The following is a 19,851-nucleotide window of genomic DNA, read 5'->3' as shown; positions in this document are numbered from 1 at the left end:
TAGAGCCCGATTGCCTTGTGACACTAGACCCCTTAGATCCTGCCAGACAGCCTTGGCCGGTGGCTTGCACGAACAGCTCCGTATCCTGATTGGAATCGGCGCATCCCCCAGTGAGACCAATCGTGCTTGGGTGAGTGTTAGTGTTAGACTACGATCCAAAAAGATTCAGGACTGGATCATCGGCCCTGTGATCCGTTATACGGGTTTGGATCTATGCCATTTGGGCCTGGGGTCGGTCAGGTCGGCCCCTTGCTATCACGCCACTCGCTACCCTTACCTCGGGTGATTTGCAGGGTACTTCAGTGGACTATCACTGTTTTGGTAAAGGGAAAAATTGAAGGGAATTGAAATAATGGAATGCACTAGGGGAAACGTCTTCCAGGTACCCCCTCTTAGTCCGACAGTTCTGCTTCCATTGCATGTCATGTCAAGGGATCGGAAGAATTAGGTGAATGGCATAAGATTCGATCAAAGTTTCTACCCCGGATTACTGAGCCAGACCCTAATACACTCCGTTCCAAAAGATCGCGTGAGACCGTTGCTAACGCGGAGCTTTACTCCGTGTTGAATCCTCCACGGGGCCGTTCCCCACAAAATGCTAATCCCGTTTCGGAACCCAACTGACCACCTTTTACCTCTCATAGGCGATCTCGTTTCACCATTGTCGGTCCGAGTCCTCCGAATTTCAAACCTTTCTCGGGAACGCCACTTGAACCCGCTGATCGGGGATCTATGACCTGCGGCCCGAGCTGAACGTTATGTCTCTGTCAACCGGAAGAGCCAAGAGTGGACCAAGGCAAAACACGAGCTCTCTCTGATTCAGCAAGGATGAGACAAGAAATGAGCGACTTGCAGAGTGGGAAATGCAAGTGTCCACAGAAGTCGCCTTTAATTGGTCTAAATGCGAGCTGCTAACCAAAAGCGCACGTAAATGTATTGATTTTCTTAATTAACCTGGTAGAAACAGGGAAATCCAATATATTATTATTAAGTAATTAAGTCCAATCCTGTGCTGACATTATCTCATTACAAGTCCACCGCGACCTTCAGCGCTATCTAGAGGGCATCGAAATTTTAAGCACAAATACGATCGAAAGTGGCAAGGGTGTGCTTCCAAACAATAGCGGGGAAACCCTTCTCGCGAAGCTCCTCCATCAACGCCTTATTGGTCGAATCCTTTCCGTCGTGATTGAGCATGTAATAACCAACGGCGGATGCATCAGTAGAGTCCTGCTTGGAAGGGAAATCGGTAGAAGTGGAGAGCCGAGTCTGCCACTCGCCAGAATCCGCCATGGAGATGGAAATGGGCTTAGCGAGGAAGCCCACGATAGTACCGAGAACGGATCCAATGGTTTTGTTCATCAGGGGGGTCGCAACAATACCAGGGAAGACGTGAAGAAAACTGACTGATGGGTGCTCCGAAGCGAGAGTGTCGAATGCAAGAGATGTCATAGAAGTTGGATAGCCGTTGCTGGCCGAGAAGGAGAACTCCTTTTGGAGATCTAGGTTGTCTTCTTCAATGTTGATTTCCTTGCCACCTGCGAGAATGCTGACCACGCGAGGGCTGTTGGCGGCCTCAAGAGTAGGAAGGAGATTGTAAACAAAGCGCATGCGGCTGTAGTACCGAAGGATGTGGTTGACATCGATCTTCGCATCAGTCTCTGTTCTTGGGTTAGCATCCCCTGGGTGAAAGTGTCCTTGGGCGGAGCGGGATCACTTACCTTGTTTGCTGAAAGTGATACCTCCAGTACTGAGGAACAAAAGGTCCAGGGCTTTGACCTTGGACTTCAGGTCCTGGCAAACGGTATCCACCTTGCGAAGATCGGACACATCGGCTGGGATCAAGGAATAAGAACCATTGTTGTTGGCTGCCTTCATCTCCTCGAGAATCTGCGCACCCGCCTTCTCATTGCGGCCAACAATGTATATCGTCGGTTTGGCAATGGAACCTGCCAATTTGATAGCAGTGCTGCGTCCAATACCACTAGTACCGCCCACAAAGAGGGCAGTCAGCTCAGGACGAGCGGTCTTGAGGGTAGCATTCCAAGCGCGGGCCTGGGCAAGGGTGTGCGCCATTATGAATATATAGTTAAGACACCTGGTTGATCTTGTAGAGAAATATGAACGTAGGAAGAACCTGAATGCGAGGTAATTTATATTTGGAGATCGCAGGGCTGGTGACGTGCCGGGAAGGTGGGGCGATATCGATCATCCAATGAGAATAAGGCGCGCGGAATTAGCTTAATCCCGCGCAACCAGTTTAATTAGTCATTAGAGCTCACTACTGCGTTAGTGCGTGGAACTCCGCACGCTAGCAATTGTCTGCTTAGGAAATGTAGATACTGATTTCCAATTGTTCATTCCGAGATCCGAATGCCCTTGTGCTTCAGAACACTTCGCAAAATAGTCATCATCTTCGCAAATGGAATCTTCGCCTGCGTAAAAAGCAGCAACGGGGAACCGAACAGTCAGCAAATCAAACGCTCTTGACTTAGATTCCGTATGCGCACACTTTCAGTTGATGATTCCGGTGATAATTAATCTATATCCAAGTATCGTGTCAGTAGAACTTGTGCGGTGATGCCACAGGAAGATGGAGGTGTCATGGATTTTCAGCTGAAGGTGTATGGAACAGCTAGCCTGCGGGTTATTGATGCCGGTATTTTCCCATTGATTCCAAGAGGAAATACCCAGGTTACTGTATTTGCACTTGAGTCTAAGAGCTAATGTAGTTCTTATTATGATGCCTTGATTTATTCAAAGATATTGCTCTATACTATGTCCGCACTCATAGATGAACATTTCAATCAAGTCCTCGAATTAAAGAATATCTTTGCGTCGGTGAATGTACTTTCAAATGGAACGGACACTCCTAGAGCTTCATTTCGACTCCTACGAGAACAAAGTCCGCTTCAGTAACGATTGAACTTGGTCTCAGCCTGACCATCCGGCTCACTAACTGGACTATTGTGAAGCTCATGCGACCGTGACCCAGGAGTAGGATGAACTGACACGGCGATTGCGGAGGTTGGTACTGTTGGCTATATGCCTGACTGGTCCCATTGTCTTTTAAAAAAAAAAACTTTAAAACTTTGACAGTAGGTACACTCTACTTTTTTTTTCTCTCCTAGAGATATTGGGAGCTGTGATCGGCACGACTTGCAAGTCGACGTTGCATTCCCTGACGTCAAGAGAAACCATGAATAGATCTCACGCGCAAAATCAGCTCAGCATAGAAGTTATCGATTCAACATAACATGCTAGTATGCACACTTTTTCGAATTACGTTAATGTATTATTACTCATAGTTAATGGCAAATGCCAAGCTCGGACCATGTTGATACTGAATCTGGCGTTGACTGTGATTGAGTGGTGACGCAGCGGTACCGGGACGGGCGCGGAACGTGTCCAGACTCCAGACTTGCACCTTTCTGGTCCGCGAGTAACAAAGTGTTCAGCTTGGGCGAAAATCAATTGGCGAGCGATATTCATCAACTAGATGCAAAAAATGAGGTAGACAATAGAGTGCTTGTGTATCAATCGATCGGCAAGCGGGTCTCTGCGGAGAAAGCTTGTAGTGAAGGGCGGAGACAGTCGGAGCTCTTTCTGTCCATGACCGTGGACTACCTTTTGCTTTCGCAAACCCACGGTCTGTCTTGCTCTAAACCAATAACGGTCACCTGTTTACTGACTACTGGCAGCTCAGAAAGGAAAGTTAATTAGGAGAAGGGGCGGTCCTCCGGTAGCATCATCGACATATTGGTCCGCCAGGTGCCGGGGCTCCATTGTCATTCTCCCTCTCTCATCTTCATTGTTTCTCTGTTTCTCTCCGTAAAATTAAAGAGGTCGCTTGTCAGTGCTGTTAATCTGTTTTCGAATATCTGCGAAATCGAAGATCACCGTCCTTTCCAAGCTCTAATTTCTGCTGGTGTCACAGTACGTGCTTTCCCGAACTTCCCACTTCACCACGCATCGAACTCCAAAGAATCTATCAGATTATCCAACTACAGCTCTCTTTCGTTCGCTCAGGGACTTGTATCATTTCATATCGTTGATCTCATCACCCATACAGCTCGCCTTACTACTCCTGCTCTTCTTCTCATCCAGGTGGTGAAACTCCCACAGATTTTTGTAAGCACCCGGACGTGTGTCCTCTGGATTAGAGCTGTTATTCGTCAATCCTTTCGAGGTCGAGCTTGACTGAGAACTTTGCAGTATCCGACCACCTCAGTGCCCTTTCTGCCCTTCCAAATCTTAGTACACATTATGGCTCCCATTAGCCTGATGCCCCGGTTCCAGTCAGAGACCTTTCACCTGCTCGCCAAAAGAAAGAAAAACTGGGCCGCCAGGAACCCCGGTGTCGTGCTGGTCTTTTGCATCGTGTTCCTCGTCGCCCTCGGAATAATTTCGCTCTTTGCCTATCGCCGATGGATGAAGCGGAAGGCCAATAAGGAATCTTATGAAACAACCGAGTAGGTTGATCCTACTCTTGACACAGGGCCACACATGACTGCGAGATGGATCTTAGGGGACGCTGGACATCCCATTTGGTACACGGCCGGGTCGTGGGATCTCCGTCGTACAGCCCTGCAACTTGTTTATTGTTTTGATTGAATACCCATGGACGCGAATGGGAGGAATATGAATTGAGAATATGGATACGGGCGTTATAGCGAAGGAACCGGTTTTGTGGCTTTTCGTTCAGGCAGTGATAGAGAATGGTCTCGTTATGGCAATTTGTAGTCGATAATAATGAATAATATCGTTTTCTTCAAATCATGGATCTGCTTCTTGTTTTCCAGTTCTCCCCATATGAAACATGCGCTCAGAAAACCTAGTTTTTATGTATGTTTATCGATCGCTGTATGTTCGTGCATAGTCGACTTGAAGCTTTTGAGCTCGTTTGCGAGCCGTCCCATCCATATGCTATTTCTCCCCTTTAGATGAATCAGAAACCCATCGAAATGAAAAGCATTAGAAGTTCAGAGAGAATTATGGAAACAAAGTTTATGATCCAGTTGTTCATTGGATACAAGGGCAAGTTGGCTGATGCAAGAAAAATCATAAATGCCAAACTAATTATAATGTGGTCTCCGTGCACACTCAACACACCAGTATCCATCAATGAGAAAACTCTTGACTCTTCTCAACCGCGACCCGTTCTTGCTGATACGACGAAACGGACCCCATCCCCTCTGACGCCGCCTTCTCCTCATCTCGCCGCCAGAAGTCCTTCTGTCCACTCGCAGCCCGCTTCACCCAAGGGGGAAAGAAGCCGCCAGGAAGCTTCCACGACCAAGGATCTGACTCGTCCTTATTCGGAGGGACGATGCGACCACCGCTGATCTTCTCGAGGATCCACGCAATCGAGTTGAGGCAGATGTAGCTGCAGATACCAGCGATGAGACCATACGCGATGCTGTAGGTAAACGGCATGATGGCAATAGTCAGGAAGGCTGGGATCGCGTCACCGGGATAGCGCCAATTGATGTCCGCTGCGGCCTTGGCCATCAAAGCGCCAACAATAACAAGCGTGCAGCCCGTGGCCCAGGTGGGGATTGAGGCGAAAATCGGTGCGAAGAATACGGAGATGAAAAAGGCGATGCCTGTCATGCAGGATGTCAAGCCAGTCTTGCCGCCCTCCGAGATTCCGGCGCCAGATTCAACGAAGGCTGTTACTGGGGGGGTGCCAAGGAGGGATCCGATCGAGATGGAAATTGCGTCGACCATCTGCACAATATGTCAGTGGAAGGTATCATCAGTCTGGTATTATGAGGCTTACATAGGCGATGGCACTTCCTTCAAAGTCTTGAGTCTTTTCATCAATTGCACCGGCGAACCGGGCCATGGAGTACATGGTACCCGTAGTATCCAAAATGTCGACGTACTGCAAAATTCAAGTCAGGATGGGCGAGCACAGCCGATGTTGGTGCGAAACATACCAGGAACGTGATGAAGGCCAATCCAAACTGACCGCCGTGGCCCGAAATGTTCCACTTCTGAACGGCCAGAGTGTGCTTGATGGGGTGGAAGGTGACAACCTGTTTGAAGAAATCGAACATGCTATTTCCCAGGTCCGTATAGGGGAAATAGGTCACGGGCGTAGTCCGCGGCCAGGAAATAATTGAGACCAGCAGAATACCAATAATCACCGCACCCTTGACGCGATACATCATCAATAGCGCTGTGAGCACACCACCACAGAAGATACTAACCCACATGGTTGCACTGCGCATCTTCTCACTGCTGATACACAAGCCGGTCTCGGAATCGAAGTATTGGGGCGCACAACCAGCAAGCTCGATCGGAGTGTCCATGCCACCTTGTACCAACCCGATACCAGCGCTATACGTCAATCCGATGAGAGCGAGATACAACCCGATTCCGACACCGGTGGCCAGTTTGATGGAAGCGGGAATAGCGCGCGCCAACCATTGTCGCATGCCAATCAATGTCAACCCAAAGAAAACCCAGCCCTCCACGAAAACGGCAGTCAAAGCAACCTCATACGGGACCAGTCCCGATCCATTTTTACCGACGACAGTGTATGCAAAGTATGCGTTCAATCCCATACCCGGGGCGAGGGCGATGGGCAAATTGGCGAAAAGACCCATACAAAAGGTAGACAAAGCAGCGATAGCAGCAGTCGCAGTGACGATATCTCGCTTGATCTCCTGCACGCACATCAGGTACTCGGTATTGGTCTTGCAGTTGTCGGCCTGGCTCTCCGGCGGACAAACACACGTGCCACCGGTGTCAGAGGTGATGTTACTGTTGACCGAGATGATATACGCCATGGCAAAAAAGGTGGCCAGGCCGGCGCGTAGCTCTGTGAAGAAGAAGCTACCCTTGCGCTCCATCGGCTATTCATTGTCAACTGTACAGTTCCCTCGCAGGGGCTGTAAATTCGTGGAATCACTCACATGGCCCGAGTTCTCAAGTCTGAACCATCTCCCCACAGGACTCTGCGCGACCCGCAGGTTTGTATTCTCGATCCATGCCTTGTACGCCATACTGAATCGGTTGAATGCTTCTGCAGGGCAGTGTGGATAGAACCACGGCCGTGGACGCGATGCCGTATTTAAGGAAGTGCACGGAAGAAGAGAAGAACAATGGAAGCTCGAGAAAAGAAAACCCTCCGGACCCTCCGCCACTCACAACCCTCTGATAAGCAGCCAAAAAAATTCGTCCAGAACGATTCGACCTCTCCGCCTCTGATCCTTGGCGGGCCTTGGCAGATTGCGTCCGGGCTCCTGAGTTGGTTGCCTGTTGCCGAGATCTGGGTCCTGGCTCGGCAACCGCGGTGGGTCCAGGGAAAATTTTGACAGCACCGACTACTGACTACTTATTATGCGGACGTATGAAGATATTGGGGAACTATTTTTCCAGGTCTGGGGAGGTTGACTATGGGGTAGAGTGTGCGATGAATAACCCCGGCGCATGCACCTCTTCGAAACGCCAAGATATGCTCAGTCTTCTTGGCAAGCAAGTTCCTATCTTATCGGCGGGATATGTAGGGTCCAGCTCGATAAGGAAATCGGAGTGGGCCGATCGAGATGGCCGTTCATGAGATCTCACATTGTTACGCATGAAAGATATCAATCATCTCTCCACAGACAATGCCTGTCTGGGGTAGAGAATGCCGGCAAACTCCGGCTTTGTCCAATTTTCAAGGCGCTGACACCGAGAATATTACCAGATCTATAGATATCGGACTTTCTCGGGGTGTGAGAATCTATAGCGGATGAGTGCGTATCTTATTCATGCAATGTCATTCAGTTATATAGGTGCGCTATCATTGAATGATCCGACGAGGGAAGTCTCTAGACTGTATCGCTCTTCTCTTTCTCGGTCGGACGCTGCATGGTCGGTGCAAATTTGGATTTCTTTCTTAGAATAGGCCCTACTTTGATGAATGCCAACGGAATTGGGACCATAATCAGAGCAAGGCATCCAAGGAGTGTGCCAGCCCATTGCACCCCCAGGTTCTGGAACATCTGTTTGGCGAATAGAGGGAAGGCGGCTCCGACCGAAGATCGAATGATGGTATTTGCAGCGAATACCGAAGCGGCGCTGGGTTATCTTGTTAGATCAGATGATGAAATAGAGCTGGAGAACTTACAATGTGAGGTAAGAGTCGATCAGATAGTTGAAGCACTGCAGGAAGATCACGTAGATGCCGAATCCGGTAACGACTCCACTGGCCGTTGGCGCCATCCAATGTATGGATTTTGTCCAGCCCGTCCAACCGAACCAGAACAAACCAATGGTAAAGCAGATACCTCCGAGAATAGAGGGAGGAAGTCTCCATTCAGGAATTGGGACGTCGTTATTAGCTGCCAATTTCTTGGAGTATGACCTTTGATCGTATAGAATATATCCACCGGCCAAGACTTCCCCAACAATCAAGCCAATGAATGGAAGGCTGCCGACGCCGAGGTTCATGCCGTGAATTTCTTGGAAGACCACTGGATATGCACTGAGAAGTGCATACATCAAGCCGTATACAAAACTCATCCACAACGATATCTGCGACGTCGTTAGTCGAATTGAATCGAATAGAAAGATTGAGGACCCAATACCAGAAACACGATCGGTTCAGTGAACAACATCCGGAACGGTCGGCTGAAGTTATTCGTGATCAACTCTCCCCAGTCCAGCTCAACCTCTTCCTGCCTGGCCCGAATACCCCAGTTATGAGTCTGTCTGCGCAAAGTAGCAGCCTTCTCAACCAGAACAACAGGCGCATACGTCTCCGTCAAGAAAACGAGACAAAGTCCAGTCGCTAAGAAACCCATAATACAGGAAATATACATAGTCCATCTCCAACCAAGATAAGACATTGTAATGAATCCTCCAGTAAAAGGTGAAGCGAAAGGACCAACGAACACCGCCATAGCAAACATGGCAATAGCCACACCCCGAGTCTGGTTATTCCAAATGTCCGCAAAAACAGCTGGCACGATCGCAATAGGACTCGCGGCGAAGAATCCAGCAAAGAACCGGGTCAACATGAGTGTTTGAACATCCTTGCTCGTGGCGGTCGCAACCGTGAATAGCGAGTACCCAAACATACCCACTACAATAGGCCATCTTCTTCCGATCAGCTCCGAAGCCGGGGCCCAGACAGTTGGACCGCTGGCAAAACCCAGGACGTACAGGGTCACGCCTAGAATAGCCACTTCTGTGCTGATGTGAAAATATGGTGCGATTGTAGTCACTGCCGACGAGTATATGGCACTGGCAAACGACGAGGTAAATGTTGTATAGGCGAGGATGATGGAGATGGTGATTTTCTTCCCCCGCGGCCAGTTCTGGGGATGCAAAGGGTCGTTCGATTCTGTGAACTCGACGATAAATTGCTCCGGGTCAGGTAATTCAGGCGGGTATTCTTTTCCGGCACCCATTGGGAGCCATTGATCTCGCGGTGCGGGACCAGGGCCTGAACCGACCGTAGATCTATGCTGGAGGCGATAGGTATTGATGCGCTCGAGCTCGACGTTATCGAGGACGGTCGGTCGACGACTGAGGGTAGTTGTGGGGATGGCCTCAAACTGTGATGAGCGGCGATCTACGCCTGTTGGAATCGCAATTAAACTATTGCTATCCTCTGAGGCAGAGCTGTCGAGGGGACTGGGCGATGACTTCAAGTGCTCCATAGTGCCAAGAAGTCTAGCCTGTTGAAAATACTAGAGATGCATACAAGACGACATGAGCGGCCTTTTCAATATGAAATAAATGGAAGGGCGATTCCCGAATTTCAGAATTTTCATTTTTTTTCCTCATTGAGTGGCTGGCTGTCTACGGCGTCATGAGTGGTGAATCCGCCGGTTGATCCGAACTTCTCGCGAACGGGGGACATATTTCCTATTACGGACATGAAATTCAATTTAAAAATTGTTCGAAAGTAGCTGTGATTTCTATCATTCTTTGAAATAGTAATTGTCGAATTGTATAGACACAAGATACTTGATCGCTAGTTGATAGGGTGCGGTCCTTCTTTGATATTCGGTGAATTCGGTGACGTCATCACGGATCCGCTCCCGAAATGCGAATCACGAAATACGAAACATGGAAGCTGTCAATCGGTAGCAGCGACTCAACAGGTACATCGGAGGATCTTTCCATTCGAGGACAGCTTGGACGGCTAGCTAGTTTCCATGCCAAGCATCCGGGTAGTGAATACGGCATCAATAGACTGTTGCCGTGGCCCGAGGAACGCCCAAGTCGGGGAAGACAATGACCTGGAAAATGGCTCCCCGTTTCAGATGAGTGTAGATCACTGACCATTTCGCGGTCGATAATCTCAAACAGTGCTGCAGATCCAAATGGCACCTATAATTTATTTATGTAAATACGTGCATTCCGGGGCCGAGGCACATCATGTTCCTAATCGGGAGATCTCACCAGGCTACAGTGAGCACTTGAGGCTTTGATCTCCCACATAATTCATAATCAGGTCAGCTTGATTTCAAGCCTATCTTCTTAGTGCCAGGCAGGATTATTCAAGACCAAAGTGTGGCCCTCTAACATCTCTCATCAACATATCCCCCAGTTCTGAGCGCACCCCTTTAGAATGGCTGAAACACACGGCGAATGCGACCCCGCGTTCAACTCTGTCCGCGAGCTCTTGGCAAAGCAAGTCGCCAGTGAATCCGAAGTCGGCGCATCCATCTGTGTAAACATTGATGGCAAAAATGTCATCGATATCTGGAGTGGCCATGCAGACCCTGAGCGCACTAAGCCATGGGACAAAGACACTCTGGCGGCCGTTTGGTCCTGCTCCAAGGTGGTCACCAACATTGCAGCCCTGGTCCTAGTCGATCGCGGCTTACTCGACCTGAACGAAAAGGTCTCCAAGTACTGGCCTGAATTTGCAGCCAACGGGAAAGAGAATATCAAGGTGTCTCACATCATGAGCCATTCTTCCGGTGTGGCGGGCTGGGAGCCGGCTATCACTTGGGAAGAAGTCTACGATACCAAAAAGTCAACAGATTGGCTTGCGGCACAAGCTCCCTGGTGGACTCCTGGTGAACATAGTGGGTATCACGTTACGTGTCAGGGTCATCTGCTGGGTGAAATCATCCGACGGATCAGCGGGAAGTCGCTGAAGCAGTTTATTGCCGATGAGATTGCTGGTCCTCTAGGTGCGGAGTTCACTCTTGGACTGCCTGAAAAGGATTGGCCTCGTGCTGCAGTGCCCATTGCTCCCCCTCCTCTACCGCTACACATGCTGGAGCCAGCAAGTGTTCCAGCAAAGGCATTCGCAGGACCACCTCCCAGTGCTGAGGAATCAACGACTCCCGAGTTCAGAGCTGCAGAGATTGGTGCATCAAATGGCTTCGGCAATGCGCGTGCCCTGGCTCGCATCGGCTCCGTGGTTGCGTTGAACGGCAGTGTCGATGGCAAGCAGTACCTCTCTCCGGAGGTTATTGAGCGCATGCTCGAGGAGCAGATTAGTGGAATAGATCTAGTTCTGGGAATCTATCATCGTTTCGGTCTTGGTGTCGGACTTCCTTCGCCCAAGACTGTCACATGGCTTCCAGAGGGACGGATTTGCTTCTGGGGCGGATGGGGCGGGTCGATCATAATCATGGATCGCGATCGTCGGATGACTATCAGTTATACCATGAACAAGATGGGAGCCGGTACTTTGGGCAATGAGAACACTGAGCTCTTCGTGCAGGAAATTTATAAGGTCGTGAATGCTCTTTAGTTATCTTAACATGGAACATAGATTGAATTTAGAAACAGTGAAAGCGATGATGAATATAAAGTCATAAGTTACGGTAAATGTAACCTGTCACCTTCGTAGTCCTTTTAAACTCTTCTGGTCGACGTTTCAGAGCACTTTTTAATTATGCACTACCAGTGCATATTCAAGTAGACTTCTTGGTCTTACTGACCTGCTTTGAATCAGTCTCTCGGAAAACCAACTCATCGCGCTCCCACATCAGCTCGACTGCCGCACCAGTCGGACCGGTCAAAGCACCCAGGAGAGCAACCTTCAAAAGAAGACTTGGCCAAGAGACCTTGTTGAGGATCTGCTTGTGAGCAACAGTGTATAGGGTTAGGGCCCAGATCAAAACACCAGCTGACCCGATCATATAATCCCATCGCAAGAATACGTGCACACCATCAGCCAAGGTGTCAACCTTCAATCCAGACCAAGGAAGGGGGATTGAGAACACCTTGGAGGGGTGAAGAGGGCCAAGGAACCGGTCGTCGAACAGACCAGGAGTCATCACAGATGCAAGAGACACGATCCAGGAAACGAGGTGGCTCAGGGAGGCATTCGCGAACGCAAATGCGTATACCCAGCGTAGACTGGATAGCGAGGCGCGCTGGTTGTTCGCAAAGAAAGGCGACAACACGTAATAGGCGACGGTGGTCAGAATCGAAACATAAGCGGGCCAGGGCTGCCAAATGGCAATCGCGATCTGCTTCATGTCCACAGAAATCAATTCGGGAGCGGGAAGCACCATCGCGTGGGTGGGAAGCATGAATCCAATCACAAAGATTGCAGGCAAGACGGTGAGAACCACGCGAGGAACCCGAATGTTGTCAGCGTGGGGGCGGCTCGCCGTAATCGAGCATGCCAGCTGAAGTCCGCAGATGAGAGGTGTTGCGAAAGCAAAGGTCATCAGCTGCGCTGCGAGCCCGAAGATGGCAGGGCTATCTCGGATGTCAGTAATTCGACAATTTTCGCCGGAGAAGAGCGACCTACAAAGCAACGATGGTTCCGGTATTCCCTTTGCGCCACGACTCCAAGATGACCAGGGTCCAGGCAGCTCCAAAGGTACCCGAAAAGCCAATACTGTGAAGCAGAAGAGTCGGACTTTGACCATCCAGGGTAGGGTAGAAGAACACCGTCAACAAAGTCAAGATCCGATCAATCGCTTCCACTCCAGTATAGTGAGTGCGCAGCGGCGCATTGACACCAGGGAGCTTCCCGGAGTCGACAGCATTGCGACCGAGCGTATCAAGACCATTGACGTAGGAGAAGTAGAAGATGGCGTAGAAAACAAACGCGCTTAGCGAGAACAGGACGTATTTCATGGTTGCGATGGAGCTGTGCCAGTTGATATGGAAGTTGTAAGTCGAGCTCTGTCGGAGGTTTGGCGGGGGTTCGTCATGTTTATACCGAAGACGCCCAGAATCATGTGTGTACTTTACAGGCCGAGGCTGACAAGCACGTTGATGTGGGGGTGAGCCGAAGCTCTCTGGAATGTTTTATGGGCCCGATCGGGGCCGACTGTCGATCATTGTCATTTTCACATGAGGCCCGCTTGGCTTCTCCAGGGTTCTCCAGGCTCGTCGCATCCTGCATACCCAGATAGGTCTAGTCCACCCCTGATTGTCTAGCGCGTGAGTGTTCGGAGTGGCTGATAATCCCGGTTCACTAGGCCTTGCGCAGTGACTCTCTATGTAGGTATTTCAGGGATTCCGTCGATCCGACTGGTTGATGGACATCTATGTGTCAGGGATGGGAGTTGTTACCTACTCGGGTTCATCTTTATGATAATATGCTCTTTCGCTCAAACTACACCATATGGATTTTGTAGTCGCTCGAAAGTAGCAATAGACTGTAACAGCCTAAGCTTCAATTGAGCATAGTTTTATCCACTCAAAATGGGTTTTGTGGATATGTGAACCACAGACTTCAGATTGCGACCGGGATCTCGGCCGACCTCCAAGATCTACATCTGAACTTCAATTCTTGTCTATGTAAACGATGATTTAATTCATCCAGCGTCAAAGATACTGGATTATTCTGATCGGTGCGGCCAAAGATGAAAGCATTGATACCACATAAAACTGCTCCTTCCATTGGAGAGAAATTTGGCCAACATTGGCCAAGCGCTTCGACTTGCCGTGGAAGGGCCCGGACAACAAGTGGTCAGGCCACATACCAGTCGATGATGCTGCCCAATGTACCACCTCGCGGTTACGGGTCGCCTTTTCACTGCGATTCCGATTCCGATTCCTTATCATTATATAGGCAAAGATCGCGGAGGTTCGAAAGGCATGGAAGGGGGTTGCTGGAAGACGCGGGTTGCGCGAGAGAGAGCTCAGGGACGAGGATGGTGTCTTTGCCTTCATTAATCAGGCTGTGGGGATGACTTAATCATTTCAATTGAAGTAAAAAGACCGAAAGAAAAGTTTCCAAGATTAGTGGACCAGAAAGACGCTAGAAACGGTCCAACAGCATAGCTCAGGCGAAGAAGGGGTACTTTGGGTTTGTTGACTCCACTAAAACTGCATGATATGAGGGACATTGTAGATCTGCAGATGCTGCCCGCCTTGTCCTGAGGGAATGGCCAGGATGAGATTGTTTCAGCCACACAACATTACAGTGAAACCCCAAGAACAGGAACTTGGAAGAAATGGGAAGACGGAAATCGAGTTGAATGTGAAGAGATGCGGAGCAAACGGCGCAGCATCACGTGCCATAGACCCACTGCAGGCTGACCGCCTGCCACGAAGCTACAAATTTGTTTTCCCCCCACCAGTATCAGCATTGCCTGAGCCGGACACTGCTTATTCTTCAACTATTCAGTCTTCTCTGTTGCTAGATTGGATGTTCTCGGGCGTCGTTCTTCTTTTCAACTGTGCGGGACAGGCGTATGCCTTCCCACAACCCTCTTCAAGATGCTGAGGGAATCGGATATAGACTCTTTGAATAACCATCTCGCATCCTTGTCCGTGGAAAACAAAAAGCACAATGAGAATCTTCAGAACCTACTTGATCAGTTCCAAAATCTTCTCGAAGACTACAGCTCTCTGCAAAGTGACTACGAAGAAGTGAAGGAAGGCCGAGAGAAATACAAACGGCAGGCTCGTGGTCAGGTATGAGCTATTGGGCTTCTACGATGCATGCTCTCGAAACCCAAAACTGATTTGGATGATAGGAACGCAACCCTTTTGTACTGGTTCTTGTCGACGGTGATGGCTACCTGGTATGATCCCCTCACGGTCTTCAATCCATGGTCAAAATTCTTACCCCTTTGCAGTTCAAGGAGCACTTTCTTAAGGCTGGCAGCGAGGGTGGCATTGATGCCGCCCGCGAGTTGAGCGATTCGGTGAAAGAGCTAATGCACTCCACTATGGGGCCGCAAGCAGACAACTGTCGCATCATGGTCCGCGTCTACGCCAATATGCTAGGACTATCCAAGGTTCTTGCCCGCGCTGGAATAGTGGGCCACGAAGCACGCTCCATCTCACCTTTCGCCTCAGGATTTAACCGCGCAGAGGGCCTGTTTGACTTTGTAGATGCCGCTGACAAGAAAGAAGGCAGCGATTTCAAGATCAGAGGTTGATGCCTTTTCCGTAACTCAAGGGAGCCTTGCTAACTATATTTATTTTTCTAGAGATGTTCCGTATGTTTGTGGATCTCAACCAATGTCGGCATATCTATTTTGCAGGATGTCATGACACGGGCTTTAACTCGCTGTTGACTCCTCATCGTGGTAGTGACAAGATCACTCTGATCAAAGCCGCTTCTTGGCATCGTGATTTTGAAAGCTACGGCTTACCGGTCAAAGAGTTGCCATCAGTATTCATGTCTACCCCATTACCTACTACCAAACCGACTGGCCCGCTTAGCGTGAAGCCCGCCAATGCCATCAATGGCGCCAATGGCGCCAACGGCAATAACACCAACACCAACACCAACACCAACGCCTACGGCAACAGCTCTAAGCCAGTTTGCAAGCACTTCCAAAAGGTGAATCTTGATCATCAACTCTCGTCTTGCTATCTACCTAATCTAACATACTCCTAGGGAATTTGCAGATTCGGCAACAGTTGCATCAAGCAACACATCATGCCAGAACAACATCTGTCTAAGCCAGTGCCCGAATCTCCTAAGAAACTGTGGTCTACTCCAACCATCGTTGGTCGCTCATTGGAACTCTTTTCTGCTACCCTCCCGCCTAAGTACAAAGATTCGCAAGAGGTCATTCCTATCAATAAGGACGGGGATCGCCTCGATGCTTACTGCCCTCATCCCCCAGCGGACGCTATGGACCGTTATCATCGCCGGGCCAAGGAGTCGAAGGTCTGCAACAGCTATCATCTATCTGGAGAGTGTGGTGACATGAGCTGCCCCTATGACCACGGCGATGTGTCCGACTCAATCATTGATGTTCTGAATTACCTCTCTCTCCAGTACCCCTGTCCTAAGGGTGGAGCTTGCCGGTCAATCAAGTGTTACCTAGGACATATCTGTCAGAAGCCTAACTGCAAGGCCGTCAAGAGCTGGCAATGCCGCTTTAACCAACGCGCACATACCCTGGATCTCAATACTGAGAAGTGGGTTGCGTCTATTGAACACAATGATGATGAGAACTCGCAGTCGCCATCGATCAGCGATGAGTCTGTCGGAGGCACGTCCTCCCAGAGCTTCAGCTATGTCTAACTGTCTCATCAATTCACAAAATAAATCCTGTCGGCCAATTCTAACCCGACGGTTCTCGCTTACTGACGGACACCTCCAATATGTACCGATCCTGTATGTGTGAAATATCACGAGGCTAGGCGCCAAAATTGTGCAAAAGGTGGGGGTTGCTCGGAGGTAAGAAAAAGAAGCCTCCCTGTCCAATACTGAGACGGGATTAATTGGCTTGGATCTCAGTGATCTCATCCATAAAAGATTGGTATGAATACGTCCTGTTAGACATATGTCCCACTTTTTACACCTGAAGTGGGTTTACCGTGCGCCGCAAGGTGTTCGGGTAATACTTTATGGTACAGAGCCTAGTATTTGCACAATCCTATTGACATTTCCTACCGAATCCGCTTTCATTGTAAGCCACGGAAAACATTCATATGTAGTCTATACCTTCCTCATATTGCAGCGTTAAGTTTTTGCAAGACAACTGGATGTTTCTGCAACTCCACACTTTTGTCTACACCGCCACGGCGTGGGACGCAAGGGGCTCGTAGCGGTGAGGAAGTCGCTTGCTTGAACGGAACCCGACATCAAATGATGAGGCGCAATATGAATCTAGCTGTAAACAGCTGATTCCGATTGAGCTTGCGAGGGAAGTTTCTGACCAAAGTCACAATGTTGGCGTACATGCTATATGCAAGAACACCGATACCAAACAAGAACACGGCCCTACCTTGCACAAGGCTCTCCGGAAGTTATCAAGCCAGCTGCACTTCTTGATAAGAACAAATCACATGATTGAGGAAATGTTGTAACCCAACCCTGAAGTGACTAGCGGGGCGGTAACATGCAGCAATGTGGAGATTACGGGAATGGCTTCGGCAACTATCCAGGAAGCAAATGGAAGGACTGTAATGAGGGCAAGCCGGGTGACCCAACCCTTTCTCGTATTCACATAGCACATTACAGAGTCTCGATTAACATACCCGTGAACATACCGAGCAATGATGTTGGTGTTGATAGAGTCAGAGAAAAAAATGACCGGAAGGGCGATGCCGAAAGCTGTCTTGGATGTAAGAGGTCCAGCGGATTTCCTTCATTCCACAAACGCTGACTTGATGGACTACCCAAGTGTCTACATGGGAGGATAGACTCGAGGATACCCACGAACGTGATTTAACTCAAATACATACAGATGAAGCGTTTTCCGGATGATAAATCTCCCAATTGCTGTCTCTGGGCTTGCTTATTTCCCTTTACCTTTGACTTTGCAATAAGCCTCTTGAACGTCCTCTCGAGCATCCATCAAAACAAGCCACCTGGTGATACATGGATAGTTGTCCAAGGACAGTCCGGCAAACTTATGCTGCCGTACCCAAGGCTCGAAATGAAAGTCAACAGTCGAGACCCGACCCGGAAGAATACTTTCGCCTCCCGACTTCTCCAATTGCTGTTCTAGAACATCATAGCAGCGGTAAGTCTGCGCTCGGTATCTCTGGAGTGCATCCTCGTTCTTGGTCGGGTGGTAGTGTCTGTCCAAAATTAGTACCGTAACAGACCTTCACAAGGGTAGAGAGGACTAACGTGAACCAGTTGGTCTGGCCAGTCATTGGGCCAAGGGTTGTGAGCAGGAAGTACTCCCACTTGTCGAAATCGACCAGTTCCTGGGCAGAGCCACCGGGAGGTCCGATCATGTTGCCGACATCGTATACTCTGCGAACATAGTTCATGCATGCTCCTGATTCCCAGGACACAACACCCGTGTTTGGATCTTCGAGTGCCGGCACTCGGCCGTTCTCGTTGATTTTCAAAAAAGAAGTACCTTTCACGCCAGTGTTGGGGTCGTCGCTAAAGTCCCAGGACTTGACTTTGTATGGGATGTGGAGGGCCTCTAAAGCGATCGCGATCTTGACGGGATTTGGGCCCAAGGCATGAGCATGCAGAGTAAGAGGTTCCAAATGGGCATTCATATTTCTTGGCTGGCGATTTTGGTTTCCGAATACTCGTTCAGAGAGTTGTAGATGTTTCGTGCGGGGGGAGTGAATGATGCGGAGTTGCAGATTCATCGAACTCTAAATGATGTCATGGATCTTCATCTATCGATGAGGAGCCATGGATAAAAGATCGAGCTTATTTAGGCTGATTAATCTTTGAAGTAAATAAATAACGAAAGAACGTGTCACGCCACGCACTTACGGTGCCCTTCATGACCCCCGCTATTTGCAGGCCCTTGCATCTAGCCGGACAGCGGGACATCGCCAGAACATATTCAATCAAGCGATCTCAATGAACCTTCTCCGCTTGAAACCCACAAGAGCCCGGGCTAATGAAGAGGGAGAGGGGACTGCTTTTGGGTGATTCAACACCCCCATGAAGGTTCATGAGACGAACGTATTCTCACCTGTCCCCGAGGCTAGTCTTAGCTTGGAGAATAGGGTGTTGTCGTTCTCGAGAGTATGGCTGTTGCTCGCCGTCTGGCTTTCAATTATTCACTCGGCGGTGACAGCTGTCTCTGGTCTGGGCGGTTCGAGCGGCACCGGGTTCGGGAATGGTCTCCAAGATCCAGTCAGAGCAAGCAACATCTCTCATACAGGCCCAGCACACCTAATCTCGCGTCACGGGTAGCATGGGACCGGCAATTTATCTATATTCGTGATTTGGGGAGTGGAAGCAAACTCCCTCAAGGTATATCCAGCCCACTTGACAGCAACACCTACTCCCGGGATCAATGGTTCCCACGGGACTCCTGCATCGATTGCAGTGACCACCTTTCTTGATGACGGCACAAAGACAAATTTCTACGTTGCAAGGCATGCCAACTTCACCTCGCTTGAAAAACACTGTGTATACAATCACCGTACCCACAAGCCAAGGGAACGTTACAATACTTCAGCTGGGGGCAAGTTGACGCTCAATGGCCGTGATTCTAAATTCCATGGCCTGGAATACGATCTTGCCGGCATGAATCCGGTTTACTCTTCTGCAGAGATCTTCAGATGGGCTCGGGGTGCCGGATCGACACGTGTGCTGATTCTGTATGGAGGTACTGAGCCTGACTTTGCTTTGTCACGCCGTCTTGGGAATCCAACCGTTGTCCAGGGAGATGATGACGACATTCGTCACATTGGTGCCACCTCGGTGATATAATGAGAATCAAAACCCGGTCGCCATGTGATTCGTTTGAGGGATTTTGAGATCTACCTTGTTTGGCGAAGCGAAGTGGGAATTACAATTAGTTACGACCTGATGGAATTGCCAGCGCCTGAGCCAATCGGAGACTTTCCATCGGCATCGAAAGACCTCGTCATAATTGAGGCGGGCTATTCGGTTCGTACTGCGTAAGTTCATAAGCAGCAGCTCTGGATTACAGGTGATGTCAATGCGACGACTGAGATTGGGAGTCATTCCCTCCCTAGTCGAGGTGATCGAAATCGATTTTTACCAAGCTGAAAGACAGC

General features: G+C 49.5%; 9 protein-coding genes across 9 annotated transcripts; 4 read left to right on the top strand and 5 right to left on the bottom strand.

Annotated features, from left to right (window-relative positions):
* Positions 1-1,074: 1,074 nt before the first annotated feature.
* On the bottom strand, positions 1,075-2,076 carry N7443_000955 (uncharacterized protein; the record flags this gene model as incomplete). Its single annotated transcript, XM_056881011.1, has 2 exons — positions 1,075-1,661; positions 1,722-2,076. 2 exons carry the CDS (start codon positions 2,074-2,076, stop codon positions 1,075-1,077), a joined length of 942 nt encoding a protein of 313 aa, XP_056746249.1.
* A 2,190-nt stretch (positions 2,077-4,266) lies between these two features.
* On the top strand, positions 4,267-4,476 carry N7443_000954 (uncharacterized protein; the record flags this gene model as incomplete). Its single annotated transcript, XM_056881010.1, has 1 exon — positions 4,267-4,476. One exon carries the CDS (start codon positions 4,267-4,269, stop codon positions 4,474-4,476), a length of 210 nt encoding a protein of 69 aa, XP_056746248.1.
* Positions 4,477-5,121: 645 nt separating this feature from the next.
* Positions 5,122-7,013, bottom strand: N7443_000953 (NCS2 family permease; the record flags this gene model as incomplete). The annotated part of the gene is made up of 4 exons (XM_056881009.1): positions 5,122-5,730; positions 5,783-5,887; positions 5,943-6,863; positions 6,924-7,013. 4 exons carry the CDS (start codon positions 7,011-7,013, stop codon positions 5,122-5,124), a joined length of 1,725 nt encoding a protein of 574 aa, XP_056746247.1.
* Positions 7,014-7,823: 810 nt separating this feature from the next.
* On the bottom strand, positions 7,824-9,659 carry N7443_000952 (MFS transporter; the record flags this gene model as incomplete). Its single annotated transcript, XM_056881008.1, has 3 exons — positions 7,824-8,073; positions 8,123-8,529; positions 8,583-9,659. The coding sequence occupies 3 exons, from the start codon at positions 9,657-9,659 to the stop codon at positions 7,824-7,826; spliced, it is 1,734 nt and encodes a 577-aa protein (XP_056746246.1).
* Positions 9,660-10,576: 917 nt separating this feature from the next.
* On the top strand, positions 10,577-11,716 carry N7443_000951 (serine hydrolase domain-containing protein; the record flags this gene model as incomplete). Its single annotated transcript, XM_056881007.1, has 1 exon — positions 10,577-11,716. The coding sequence occupies one exon, from the start codon at positions 10,577-10,579 to the stop codon at positions 11,714-11,716; it is 1,140 nt and encodes a 379-aa protein (XP_056746245.1).
* Positions 11,717-11,879: 163 nt separating this feature from the next.
* N7443_000950 (uncharacterized protein) lies at positions 11,880-13,059 on the bottom strand (the record flags this gene model as incomplete). The annotated part of the gene is made up of 2 exons (XM_056881006.1): positions 11,880-12,675; positions 12,728-13,059. The coding sequence occupies 2 exons, from the start codon at positions 13,057-13,059 to the stop codon at positions 11,880-11,882; spliced, it is 1,128 nt and encodes a 375-aa protein (XP_056746244.1).
* A 1,593-nt stretch (positions 13,060-14,652) lies between these two features.
* N7443_000949 (zinc finger CCCH domain-containing protein) lies at positions 14,653-16,420 on the top strand (the record flags this gene model as incomplete). The annotated part of the gene is made up of 5 exons (XM_056881005.1): positions 14,653-14,850; positions 14,913-14,960; positions 15,015-15,315; positions 15,372-15,727; positions 15,785-16,420. The coding sequence occupies 5 exons, from the start codon at positions 14,653-14,655 to the stop codon at positions 16,418-16,420; spliced, it is 1,539 nt and encodes a 512-aa protein (XP_056746243.1).
* A 1,219-nt stretch (positions 16,421-17,639) lies between these two features.
* Positions 17,640-18,363, bottom strand: N7443_000948 (glutathione S-transferase family protein; the record flags this gene model as incomplete). Its single annotated transcript, XM_056881004.1, has 2 exons — positions 17,640-17,925; positions 17,978-18,363. 2 exons carry the CDS (start codon positions 18,361-18,363, stop codon positions 17,640-17,642), a joined length of 672 nt encoding a protein of 223 aa, XP_056746242.1.
* A 486-nt stretch (positions 18,364-18,849) lies between these two features.
* On the top strand, positions 18,850-19,540 carry N7443_000947 (uncharacterized protein; the record flags this gene model as incomplete). The annotated part of the gene is given in 2 exon segments (XM_056881003.1): positions 18,850-19,078; positions 19,089-19,540. The coding sequence occupies 2 exon segments, from the start codon at positions 18,850-18,852 to the stop codon at positions 19,538-19,540; spliced, it is 681 nt and encodes a 226-aa protein (XP_056746241.1).
* Between the last annotated feature and the right edge of the window lie 311 nt (positions 19,541-19,851).

This window comes from Penicillium atrosanguineum (genome assembly GCF_028827265.1).
Source record: "Penicillium atrosanguineum strain IBT 20685 chromosome Unknown utg000001l_segment0_segment0, whole genome shotgun sequence".
NCBI classification, from domain to species: domain Eukaryota; kingdom Fungi; phylum Ascomycota; class Eurotiomycetes; order Eurotiales; family Aspergillaceae; genus Penicillium; species Penicillium atrosanguineum.
Note: the sequence above shows the minus strand (reverse complement) of the source record. Positions and strands in the feature narration are given on the sequence as shown.